Genomic DNA, 12,636 nt, shown 5'->3' with positions numbered 1-12,636 from the left:
CCGAAATCTGGATTCACTGTACATTGCAAAAACCCTGTGCAGAGCATGAAAATTGAAATTAATGTGTACTTAAGATAATTGTTGAAACTAACTGGGGATCAACTCTTAATTAAGTTGAGAACATTCTTTAATTCAACTAAAGCAGTGTTTAGCTGTGGACCTTAGGTGTGGATATAAACAGCATCACTTGTGTTCACAGACCAATCTCCAGATTTTATACACAATCTCACCTGGTCATACTCATTAAATCAAAACAGAATTAGCGTGACATCCACAGAATGCAAAACTATATAGAGCATGGTTTGGAGTACAAGGAAATTGTCTATTCACAGTACTTTGCTTAGATAAGTTTCATCCCTTATATAAACCACTGTAAATACACTGAGGACAAAGTATGGCAAATGATTAATAAACTCAAATGTATGTACTGTATTTGCTGTGTGTACCTTTTATGTTTCTATTGGAATGTGGACATGTATGTTATAGAACATTCATATTAAGAGTCTTCAACACCTAGGGGTCTTATTCTGTTTATCCTAACCACAGGACAGAAGGTGAAACTCCGCTAAATTCATGTGAGACATTCCAACTTGGCCTGGTAAGGAAAGGCTAAGCAGAATTTAACTGGTACCACACATGTCCTCTTTTGAAACATTCTCTAATCTACTCCTACTTTTCCACTTTGCTGTGAAATCAGCACAGTCTGCACCAAACACCTACTTAGTAAGGCTACTTAAATTACTTCAAAGGACAGTCTTCAGCAAAGTACAGGGAGAAATAAGGAAATTTAAAGGCTTAAGATGTGTGAATGAGCATTTTTTACGCAGCTCTTACAGATTCTTACCAGCTCTTGTGTATCTTCTGCTAATGGCAAAAACGTAGCTTCCAAAATAGCAACTTGATCAGTGCTGAGCTTCTGCCACAAACTAATCAGCATAATCACCAGATGGGTGGCACTTTTCAACTTTGCAAATGCCTGGAACATGTTGGCTTGATTTTCTTCTGCTGCATCTGCTAGAGCTATTACCTGCAAAAATTACAAACATCTGTTAAATATAATTTTACCATCCGTGAACACTCAACACTGAAATTACCTTTGGCACACTCTTGTTTTCCTTTAGAAGATCCTGAGGAATTCTGTTTTCCATAAACACAAACCACCGAGTATTAAACGAGTTATCATTTATCTAGATTTTTCTTTTGCATACCCAAGGCAATTTCAAGTCCATGTGGCGACAGGATTAATCCATCTAGTACAGTAAGTGTAGAAAGGATTTTGTTTAGAGCATACTTTTAAAGCATTCCTGAAATTAATCCCCATCATATCACATAATACGTGACAACAAACTAATTTTCAGGTTTATATCACACACTAATCTCCATATGACCAGTAAACCCACTGTATTAATCAAAACCAACACATTGATTTTATGCTATTAAAAAGGCAGCATATAATTATTTCCACTGGAACACAGCTGCCATCTGTTATTTTATTAACTCTCATGTCTTTCCATGTTTTGCCCTAGTTCCTTCACCGTTTATGCCAAAATGTAAACATTATGGATCATGTACATGAAGGCAATATCATTTTAAGTCCCAGACATTATGAAAGAATTTTCAAAATAAAATAAAACTAACAGATTCACTTCTTCTAATATGGTAAGTGTTTTGCTGAGTACTTCAAGATGGGGAAAACCTATTATATGATACTCGGTTCAGAAATCATTTCAATAGGCAATTGATGTAACTTCAGTATGACAAGAGACTTTCCACAGTATTTGAGCTGGAGTACTTCAAGTAAAGGAAAGGTACAAAGTTTAGGGATTCATCCTGGGGGAGCACGACTTAAAAGACCTGTTCTCAGGAGTGCCATTATATCTCCATGCTACCCAAACAACACTTGGTTTACAGAAGCGTTGATTATCTGATTGTTATTTAAATCAACACAAAGCACCTCTCTCAACCACTTTCTGTTTATTTATTTGCAAGACAGGGTAATAGGTGCTTGACTGGAGTTGTGAAAAGCCTCATAGAAATGCAGCTAAGTGTAATTAGTATTACAGCAGAATTTACAAAGTACAACTTGCAGAGCCTGATCCATTAACATTTTGGCAACAGCAGGAAAATGAAAATACTATATGATGCATCTTCAGCAGGGAAAGAGAGCCAACCAGCTGTTAGCATTTGGTGGAGGAAAACTATTTTTAATCTGCAATGCTGGCATTAGAGATGTATGTGTGTTCCCTCCAAGCTCCCATGTGACTGGGAAGATAAAGAAAACAGAATTTTAGGGAACTATAAATATGAAACATTTCAAACAAAATGTGTTGATAGCTTTTGTTTTAGATTTTAAAATGTAATCTTTCCAAATAAAGCAGAAAACCCACAGGACACCCATGAGTCCAAACACTACACAAATCAGAGCCAAGTAACAAAATAGACAAACAAAAAACCCCAGCTAACCATGTGAAGGAGAACGAAGAAATTAATCCTAAGCAGTGAAAACCAACATAACAAACTTTGGTCAGAGAACAGTAATGATACCACCGACATGTCACCTGATGCATCTGTGTTGGCATTCAGTTTGCTCTGACCAAAGCCTTGATGCTTTCCACACCTCATGTTCTACAAAAGGTGAAGTTCCATATCACAGTCACTTTCCAAGAGTTATGGGTGACAAAGCCACTGATAAGCGGCACACTATGTAGCAACCTACACCAGCTGTCTCTGACCCATGTAACAGTAATTTTATGCATCGTACAGCTTCATCTTTCTGAGACAAGCAACAACAGTAAAATCTTCCTCAGTCTAACAGAGCCCTTCAAATACAATTTCTTTTCCTGTCCAATATACAACTGAAAATTGGGAAGAACAATGAATGAAGATGAATTTAATATGCTAATGAGGTGTGCTCATTCACTGGTATGCTTCCTCCAAAGTCATCACTGACTGGGGATAGTGCAATTCAGAATTCCTGACAAGCTACCTGTACCCTACCATGGATAATGCTCAGACAACATTAATTTTATTGAAGATCTAAGCAAACAGAGTTACCCTTGTGTGACAGCTATCTGAACCCCACTTACATAGCAAAGGCTACTTTCTGGAGTCATTCATAAATTCCCAGGTGATTTCTCACTCTGTGCTATATTTCAGCTGACACTCTCCTATGTACTTCAGAAACACAAACAGGATAAAGCAAAGTAACTGACATGGCCTTTTACCTTATGGAGCCTTCATTTTAGGATAGGTTTTCTTCCTATTTTATAAACATGAACAAAGGAGATGCTCACCTTTTCACAGGCTCTAGGTGTAAAACAAATATATCCCAGTACTTCCAAATAATACCAGATGTACCAAGTCCATAACCTATTTTGACAGCAGTTTCATAAAAACCCTTAAGAAGAACAGCTATTAAAAGTTCTTCTTTGGCACAAAATTCTACAGTTCTCATGCACAATAATATTAGGCAAATGTTATAAAAGTGGTAGACCTAAGTTTCTAAAGGAGAAGTGCAGTCTTTAAGCATTGCAGGTCACTGAAACATAGTAATTAAATCTTCAGATAACTGCATATATACAAGCTCTACTTTAAACTTACAGAAATAACAAGGAGGGGAAAAAAACACTTCTAAGCACTAATTATTCTGTTAACAGATGAAGTGACCCAATATAGCTTTCTGAGATCTGGAATATCCAGGACACAGGACAATACAATATGAATTACCACACGATAACGCAGGCACACACAGACGTAGTAATTTTTAAAAAGCCTCAAGACTAAAGATTCCTTGACAATACATGGTTACACAGTAAATACTTGACAGGAGGGGGGGAAAAAATCTTTTCTCATGGAGTAAAATTACTCTAAAAATCTCCCAGGACATGAGCTACAAATTTTAGAAGTATTCTGGGGCACTTCACTTAAACACTTGTGGAATTTAGGAATGAGTAAGTTTTAACAACATGACATTAATATTTTTAATCATTTTATTTTTGCCTGAACATCTCTATTTATATTTTGTAATATTTGAGGAACATAAAGGATCTGTACCCTTTGCAATCTGAGATCTTTGTCTCTTCAGACTCAATCATGATTTCTCCATCATTTCCCAATTTTTTTTTTCAGTTCCCAGAGTAGCTGTTCAATCTGTTTAATATCTATTTTATCTAAATAGATATAAAATCTTATAAAAAAAGAAAACCTCTCCCTGTCTCAATTTTCACAGGATAGGTAGGAAAATACATTGCAACCGACAGTCTCAAATGTAGCTTACTTATAAAGATTTCAGACCAACTGGAAACTATTAAGTAAAAAGTCCATCTATATGGCATAAGACCTATCATTGCCTACTTAACATTTTTCTTTCTCGTTCTACAATATCACAAACTTTCAAACAAAGAAAATTAAAAATAAGTTTTTCAAATTATCTTTATAAAATTTATGAATGAAAGAGATACTGAAATAGTGTGGATGTACAATATTGAACATATATTTTTATAACTGATCAAAACTTGCTTTTGATTTATATTATTTTAATTTTTTTTCTGAACAGACCCATACTCTCTTTCAATACATGTAACTACAGAAAAGTACAGTTAAGTTATTATGAAAGTATACTGTAAAAAAACAAGTAATTATCGCTAAACAAAGATCATGTTTAACATTTTTACTACATTTCATATTCTCACTTGCAATGGTAGAACTGAAATCCAGATTTTTTTTTATAGTCTTAAGAACTTCATACCCCAACACTATTACAAGGATTTGACTTCAATAATTTCCAAGTATAGAACATTTCTCAATGTTTTCAGCCTGAAGTGTTTAAGCAGAAAAATGTCTCTCCATGCTTATTTCATTGCTAAGTAGGTCTTGTAAGATGTCAAGCATGTGAAAACTGTAAACTAATGCTGATGCAAGTTTTAAAATCAGTCAGAGTTCTCCATCATTAGAGGTAGTGTAAGATATTTTTTAAGTCATTGTTTAACATCCAGCTATAACTTCAAAATTAGTTATGCCTCTTGAAAAAGGCTTGCAACATAGCCCACTCTTGTACATGCAGACGAATTTCTTGAGGCAATAATGGACCTTAATAATGACTCTCCCAGGCTTCTTCTAATAATATAAAAAAATACAAACACAATTCCAAAAATACAAAACACTTTCTTCTTAGCTGGATAGGAAGTTGAAGAAAATTTTGAAAAAATAAAGGGCAAGAAATGAGTGTGAAGTTCCAGGGAGCTTCCTTTGTGTTGGTAGTATATTTTCTTGGAGTCCCTAACACCATTGAGACTGAAAACCCTGCCAGATTTTATGCCTTATCCTAAAATGGAAAACAGGAAAAAGTGACAGATAATATGGTTTTCTTTTTTTTTTTTTTTTTTTGGTTTGGTTTGTTTTTTTTTTTTTTTTTGTTTTGGTTTTTTTTGTTTGTTTGTTTAAACAGAAGAAGAAAAAAAACAGCTATTCACAACTGGTAAAAAAAAAAGCCAACTAGTCTCACTGTCATCTAGTTCTAATATATTTGGTTCAGCTTCCAGAATTCTGAAGTAACTTTACTTTTAGCAGAAATGAAGTATGAAGAAACAGAATTTTGGCATTTAAGGAATAGAGAATCTCTTTACATGCCATTTAAGGAATAGAGAATCTCTTTACATGCCATCCATAGCACTTATGAGAAACTCTTGTATGAAAATTTTGTTACAATGTGAAAGGTAACATCAGAAATTTAACTATTCTGAAATGAACACATGGATGACAAAGCTCACAGGTCTCTTCTGGCAATTGTTTTTACAGAATAATTTATTGCAAGAAAGTTAATTGATCTAACCCCTTTCAACTATTTTTAAGCAGAATTAGATCTTCATAAAGCAGGATGTTAATGAATATAAAGCAGGAAGAATTGGAGACCGGAGAAATGCTAATTATAGCTTCTTCATTGCTGTTGACACAGGACCTTTACTTCTAGTCTCACTCTTTTCCCAATTTTAGAGAAGGAAATACAACTCAGTTGCCAAACCTAAAACAAGGCCTAACAATTTTTTGTGTGCGGTTTTAAGAAGTCTCCATCACATATCTTAATTCACATAGGATGTGTAAGCATTTGAAGTCAAATATGTTTTTTCTTACAAACCCCTTTTTTTACCTCTATATATGAAATTCTTAATACCCTTACTCTAGAAGTAAACTTTTTGGTTTTCTAAACAGGCAAGTCTCAAAGTAGTTTCCAAGACAGAGAAGTAGTGATTAGCAGCCTGATTCCCTGTGCAGACCATCTCACTCAACAGCCATTGTGCACAGAGCTTTTGACAGGTGACTGAAGCTTTATGGAATGTGGGCAGAGATATCCATGTCAGAGGGCGATCTTTATCGAGCGCTCCATCACCAGGAAGAATAGGCACATCCCTGTCACAAGGGAGCACTTCTAAACGCCATCGCATTCCCACAGTGCGGCAGTGGCGATGTGAGAGCACACGTTGGGATTAAGCACCCCAGGCCACGATTATCTGACCCTTATGAGAATGTCTCAGCTTGTGCTAACCATGACTGCAGCTCTTTAAATTGTGGCACAGGACCACCATGATGACAACAAAGCTTCAATTCACTAGACGCCAAATACTCGACTTTCAAGTGAAGCTCAACATGGCCTTGATGAGAGAAGACAGCAGAGACAAAAGACAATGCAGCATGATGACCCATGCTTTATCTGGATGCACACAGCTACCTCCTGAAAATCTACTGCCTCATTTGATGAACATGAAATTAACACAAGTAATTACTATAGCAGTCTGTGCCACTGAAAACCAGAGTTAGATTAAGAAAATACTGAGGGCTGTCAGGGAAGCTGTGTGGGTTTGTTTTCTTCTGTTGCTTCCAAGACAGAATTATCACTAACAGCTGTACTGCACCTTTCTAAATTGGATTTTACCACAAAGCAATACTATCTACAAGCATAAGAAAGGCTGCACATTTTGATGACAGTCAACTCAAACACTTGCAAGGGCTAAATGCATTTACTGTTTACATTCAGAACCCTCTCTTGCAACTTCACAAGAATCAAAGCTGTGTCTTACACAAAACCAAAGTGCGAGTGGATTATTGCCACAGAGAATTATGCTGCATCATTTATTTCAATTCTTTCATTTTAAGAACTAGTGACAATGATGTCAATAAGAAAATCTTTGGGGATAAAGTAAATATAATTTCAGCTATACAGCAGCATAGTAGTAAAAATATGGTCAGTTCAAAAGGAAAAAATATCTCGAGCTTCTTAATTTTTCCTCTTTTGAATACTCATTAAGAAAATAGGCTTCTTCTTCAGAAGTCTCTCTCTCCAGCTTTTATCTACACTATTATAGTCTGAATAAAATTATTTTTGAAAATCACTGCAAAATATTTAGTGGGTTTAGAACCCCAGACACCTGAGTGCATTATCCAAAAGTACTTGATTACCAATACATTTAAACCCAAATAAAAACCCTGATAGGTCAATGTCACTCTGTTCCATAGGAATTTTCTATTTTGTCTGTCCTAAGTATATAAACAACCTTCCCCGTAAAATCCAAGAATGAAGACCACCTGGTTAGCTCTACTTTAAATTAGTACATTCTAATTAATGTAAGAAATTCATATTCCTTTGATTCTTAATATGCAGCTCTTCATGTGCATAAATCAATTTCAAATTTTTTTATGTCTTAGCAACACGAATGTAGTGGCAAAACCTGCTTGTTCCCATCATTGTTGCCAGTTTACTGCTTATTTAAACCATCTTAGTACTTTATACTGCTGCCCATCCTTGACTGAGCTTCCTTGTGTAAAGCCATGGGAACAGAAATGAGGAATTCCTTTTGTCTCCGATGTCCCATCTGCAGTAAGGATTACAGTTAAGATTATTTTAACTTGTTTAATATACTTACCTATATTTGTCTTTTTTTTCCTATATTATTGGCTTTTTGTGTTTGTTTTTAAGAGTTTACCAATTTTGAGACACCAGATGAGTTAATATGGTCAATACTAACAATACAACGATGATTATTTAAATACCTGACACCTCCTCTCAATGGCCTACACACAGATAAATATTGCAAGCAGTTTTGCATGTGAGAAATTGCAACAGTGAGAAAAAGTAACAAATTCTTATTTGGTACAACTGTTAAATACCAAGATGGGGGCGAAAAATTCTTGGAATTATGCTACAAACATGTTCCAAAATATATATGGTACTTTGCAATGCATTTAAAAATAAGTTCTACATTATAAAATCCAAATTTAAAAGTGGAGTTATAAAATTAGTAGCTTATCCAAGTGAAGTAACATCTGTTACAAATTACATAAAACCCACAAACACAGTGAGTTACAATGAATCCTTTACTTAACCCTTCAAAACAAAAGTTCTATTTAGGCAAAGGGATGTGCTAAATAGCACACAGATATGTCACAGAATCTGTGATAGTCAATGAATGTTGAAGACAAAGTTTCATTGTGAAGCAGTGGTTGAATTGGCAGCAATGTATATAAAATACAGCCAAACATGAGCTAAATGGAGACAGAGAGGTGGAGAACTTGGTCTGTGTCACCAAATACATGGCATTATGTAATGACGAACAAAAAAACTTTACAATAAAAGAAAAAAAATTAAACAGTTGAAGTTGAATGCTTCAAATGTGTGTTTAAATAAGCTTTGTACCTAAAAAAACAGTTGAAAAACCAGGAGACTCAACCTGAAAAATTTTAATTGCCTATCAGAGCAATTAAATTATGGATGGCCAAGAAATCAAGACAAATATATCAGATTGTACTTCTGCAAAAATTAATGTACAATGAAGCTCAATGGGTCAAACTAAGCATTCATTTACCCCAGTGGGAGCACTGCATCCATTCAGTAAAGGCAGGATTTCATCCTGTCAAAGACCACTACTCTCACTGTTATCAGTCATATGCACCTAGTGGGGGAAAAAAGCATTTGCAGCATGTAAGATGCAAATATCACGTGATGAGAGTAGTTTTAGAAATCTAGAATAAATCCACAAATTATTGCTTCCCAGAAAGTACACTGTAAAACAGGTCCTAGAACAGCTTCGGTTCATATCTATATCTTATTGTAATAATGAAAAACAAAAATGTGTTGACAAATACATCTTGAAAAGAGCAATAAGAACAAATCCAAGTAATACATAATATAGCTATTTCCCCTCTGTATAAATGAACACAAAGCTATTCCACCAAATTCTATTCTGAGACCTTTAACAATAAAAATATCAATATCAAACAAATCAGCAAGCCAGCTGAAGATAGAGAAGTTCTAACCTGAATTCCAAGCCACTGCCAATCCCACTTGCAATTTTGGCACTTCTGCTTTATACTGAATTAACTGAAGAAATTTCCAGAACTCCTCATTCAGGTGGAGCTAGTACATAATTTTAAGTAATTAAAAAACATTGTGGTTGACTAATACAGTGTCTAAGAGTAAAAGTAAGGCTAAGAATGATTAAATTAAAACTACACATTCTGGAAACAAATTCCAAACATAGAAATCAAAGAAAATGGATGGCAGGCTAATTAGAAGCTCAGACTTAACTATAACACTCATTTCAGGACCTCTCTCATTAAAATTACTTTTCTATTTTGAGACACTTATAGACTTTCTCTGTTATTAGTAAAATCCTGAGAACACATGACAGTACATTTAGAAATAAAACAAGCTTCCCAAGTCAAAGTGCAAAGGTCACCATACATGAATTGCTTGCTTGAATACTTTGTCTTTGAATTCCAAGTTTTCCATAATGTCTTCTATTCTTTTTTTACTGGAAGAGACATAACCATTTCCAAACATAGGAACATCATGATGAAATACAGGTTTTGTAAAACTCAGTCAAAAACCACAATCTATTAACCTTGAAGAAAACAAAGCAGAGATTTAAGTTCTAGTCTTACTGGATTTACTAGGAGGAAAAAAAAATGTTTCAAAAACATCATGGCATCATTTAGGAAAGTAAAAATTCATTGTTCATACAAGGTGCTAAAACAATATATTTCAGACAAAGAAAGCTCTTGTGTTTCTCCACAGATGAAGTACAGCACAGACCACATTAATGCTCGCTTCACCACAATACCCAGCAAAAAACCCTTTATGAACTGCATGCTACTTCATGTGACAATAAACTTCTAAGTCAACAGGCACTGCCATACAGCTATGATTATTTTTAGTAGGGTACTTTCATTTTCTGGGGGCAAGACAAGTATTGAAAGAGCAAAAATATCCTACTGCCAAGTCACACAGCAGGCTGTCTTAACCTAATAATGAAGCAGCAAAGAGCTGCATCATATCCCTGCCTGAAACCCTCGACCTATAGAAAGAGAACAAAACAAAAAAACACCTGAAGTAACATTACAGTGTGTACAACAGCAAATCTTCAGGTGTTGATGAAAAGAACATATATTTTTAGGTCACCAAATTAGTTGTGCTACAGATAATGGCCAATGATACTCATTCTTCTGCACACCTGGAGCTGCACCTTCTAACTCTTCTCTCAAAGTGAAGAATTAAGAAAATTCCCACCTGAAATACCCTGCTAATTCACAAGCACAAAGCCTACAGGTACACAACCAGGTGCAGTTTTCTTTACCTGCACACCTGCTTTAGCCACACAATAAACTCAGGCAGCGCGTTCTGCCAGTTAAACATAAGATTTAGAACTTAGGCAGAAATAAAAACAATATTAATTTTTAAAAATTAAAAGAAAACAAACAAACAAACAAACAAACCACAAAAAAACCCAACAAACCAAAGTAAGAAAATATTCATCCCAAAAAATTTATGTTCAAAATAAGATGAGCCACAAAACAAGTGATTATTTTAGAGTGTAAAAATCATTTAACTGAGGATTATTCTAATGAAGTAAGCATATCTCACCATAGGCTATGGGTAAGTTTCAAAAAAGTAAGTCTTCCATTATATATGCACGTACATACTTACAGGGGTGAGACTTTATTGTTCAGCATAACATTCTGTGCCATTCTCCTGGTGCACTTCTAAACACAGCTGAAGCTATATGGCTTTCTAACTTTCATTTCAAAATACAGTATTTATTGATGCACTTATGTCACAAAAAACAATTGACGATTGGCAGTAATTGCAAAAGTCCTTCACTAATGTTTTTGGAAATACGACTTTATACCTACCTGCAGTAAGACAACTACTAGCTCCACTCATATCCCTCATTGTTGTTTTCTCCTTAAAATGAATGAAAATATGGAAGTATGGAAGAGCTAGTAAACAGTATAATGAAACACCTCCCAGTATGTTTAGCACCAATTCTCTATCAAAAAAAAGAGCTGTGTGGCAAACTTACCCGTTTTTGACCTAGCCTCACTACCTCTTACCCTAGCATGCTGACAGTAAAGCAAAACAGTTCAGGCCACCTGGAGTTAAGGGGAAGAATCTCTCACTTTTTAAAAGTCTTTGAAGTCACACTCAAAGATTCACAGTTCACCATTGCTTCCTAGAAGAAAGCCATTTTATCCATGAAGGAAAATTTTGACACCATCAAATATACAAGCCTGAATGCATTTAGATAACAACCTTCCATGCAAACATCTGATTCCTCAACTTCTCCTTTATTCTAACAAGCAGCTGAGCTTATGGAGGAGATGGAACAAGATGTACAGTTTTAAAATTTTAAGTCCTGCTAAGGCTAAGATTCCCAGTGGGGCTGCTAGAGGTAGGGAAGCACAGGGTAGAGATAGCAAGTGTCAGGTACAATTCAGTGTCTGAAATGTGATAATTAACCTTGTAACTTTCTCTGGTTTAAATCGAGAAAAATCTCCTCATTGTCTGAGCAGAAGTTTAAGGATAATTCACTGCATATCCACTCAATTATGTAGAGCAGGAAAGAGCTTGCTTTTCAACACTAATATATAATCACATGCAAACACACCCCACTAAATTAGTAACAAATGCTCTTACTGATTTTGGCTGAGATAGGCTTTCTGATAAGAAAAATTTTCCTTTAAAAAAATACGCAAAAACTTAATTTAAACACTTTTCTTTTTCCCCTGATGTAATACAGCTGAAGTTCATGCCCCAGTTCAGTCAAATCTAATAGTTTTAACTTAGTTTCAACTATTACTGCCATAACAAGAGGTATTCAAAAGGGTATTTATGTTTCCTTTATTCTATTGCATCAAGGTTAGGAAAACACATCTGGGTAGCGTACACTCTAGCCACACTGCAGACCAAAAATCCAGATAAACGTTTTGTCTAGAGGGATGACTAAATAAGTTGGCCAAATATCAGAACAAATTCACTTTGATGTTTTCAGTTGGTGGAGCGCAGAAACATGACCTAAGTTATACAGTTACATCCCCTGAAAGAGTAGCAATGCTCTCTTCCTTCAGCATCTGTCAGGGTAGGAGAGGTGGAGGGAAAGAAGTATTTTTTATGGATGAGGGCAAAATTCAACATGGATAAAATGATAGGAACTTAAGGAAAAACATTTGTCTATTTTCACTCATATTCATGAATAGTCCATATTCATATCTTTTCTAGGACCACCTCCAGTTCTTGCTTCCACTGTTTCCAACAGATGCCTTGCAATCTGATTAGGAGTCCATAAAGAAAGATGGCATTTGAGACTT

At 35.2% G+C, this 12,636-nt stretch overlaps 1 protein-coding gene across 1 annotated transcript in view; it reads right to left on the bottom strand.

The window, feature by feature from the left end:
- Nucleotides 1–12,636, bottom strand: part of BBS9 (Bardet-Biedl syndrome 9) — a 282,783-nt gene that overhangs the window by 157,302 nt on the left and 112,845 nt on the right. The window contains exon 20 of the mRNA XM_066556456.1: nt 845–1,027. Coding sequence (XP_066412553.1) covers nt 845–1,027 — 183 coding nt within the window. The remainder of the gene's footprint in view (nt 1–844; nt 1,028–12,636) is intronic.

This window comes from Molothrus aeneus, chromosome 1 (genome assembly GCF_037042795.1).
Source record: "Molothrus aeneus isolate 106 chromosome 1, BPBGC_Maene_1.0, whole genome shotgun sequence".
NCBI lineage: Eukaryota > Metazoa > Chordata > Aves > Passeriformes > Icteridae > Molothrus > Molothrus aeneus.
The sequence above is the reverse complement of the archived record's forward strand: the minus strand, read 5'-3'. Positions and strand labels throughout refer to the sequence as shown.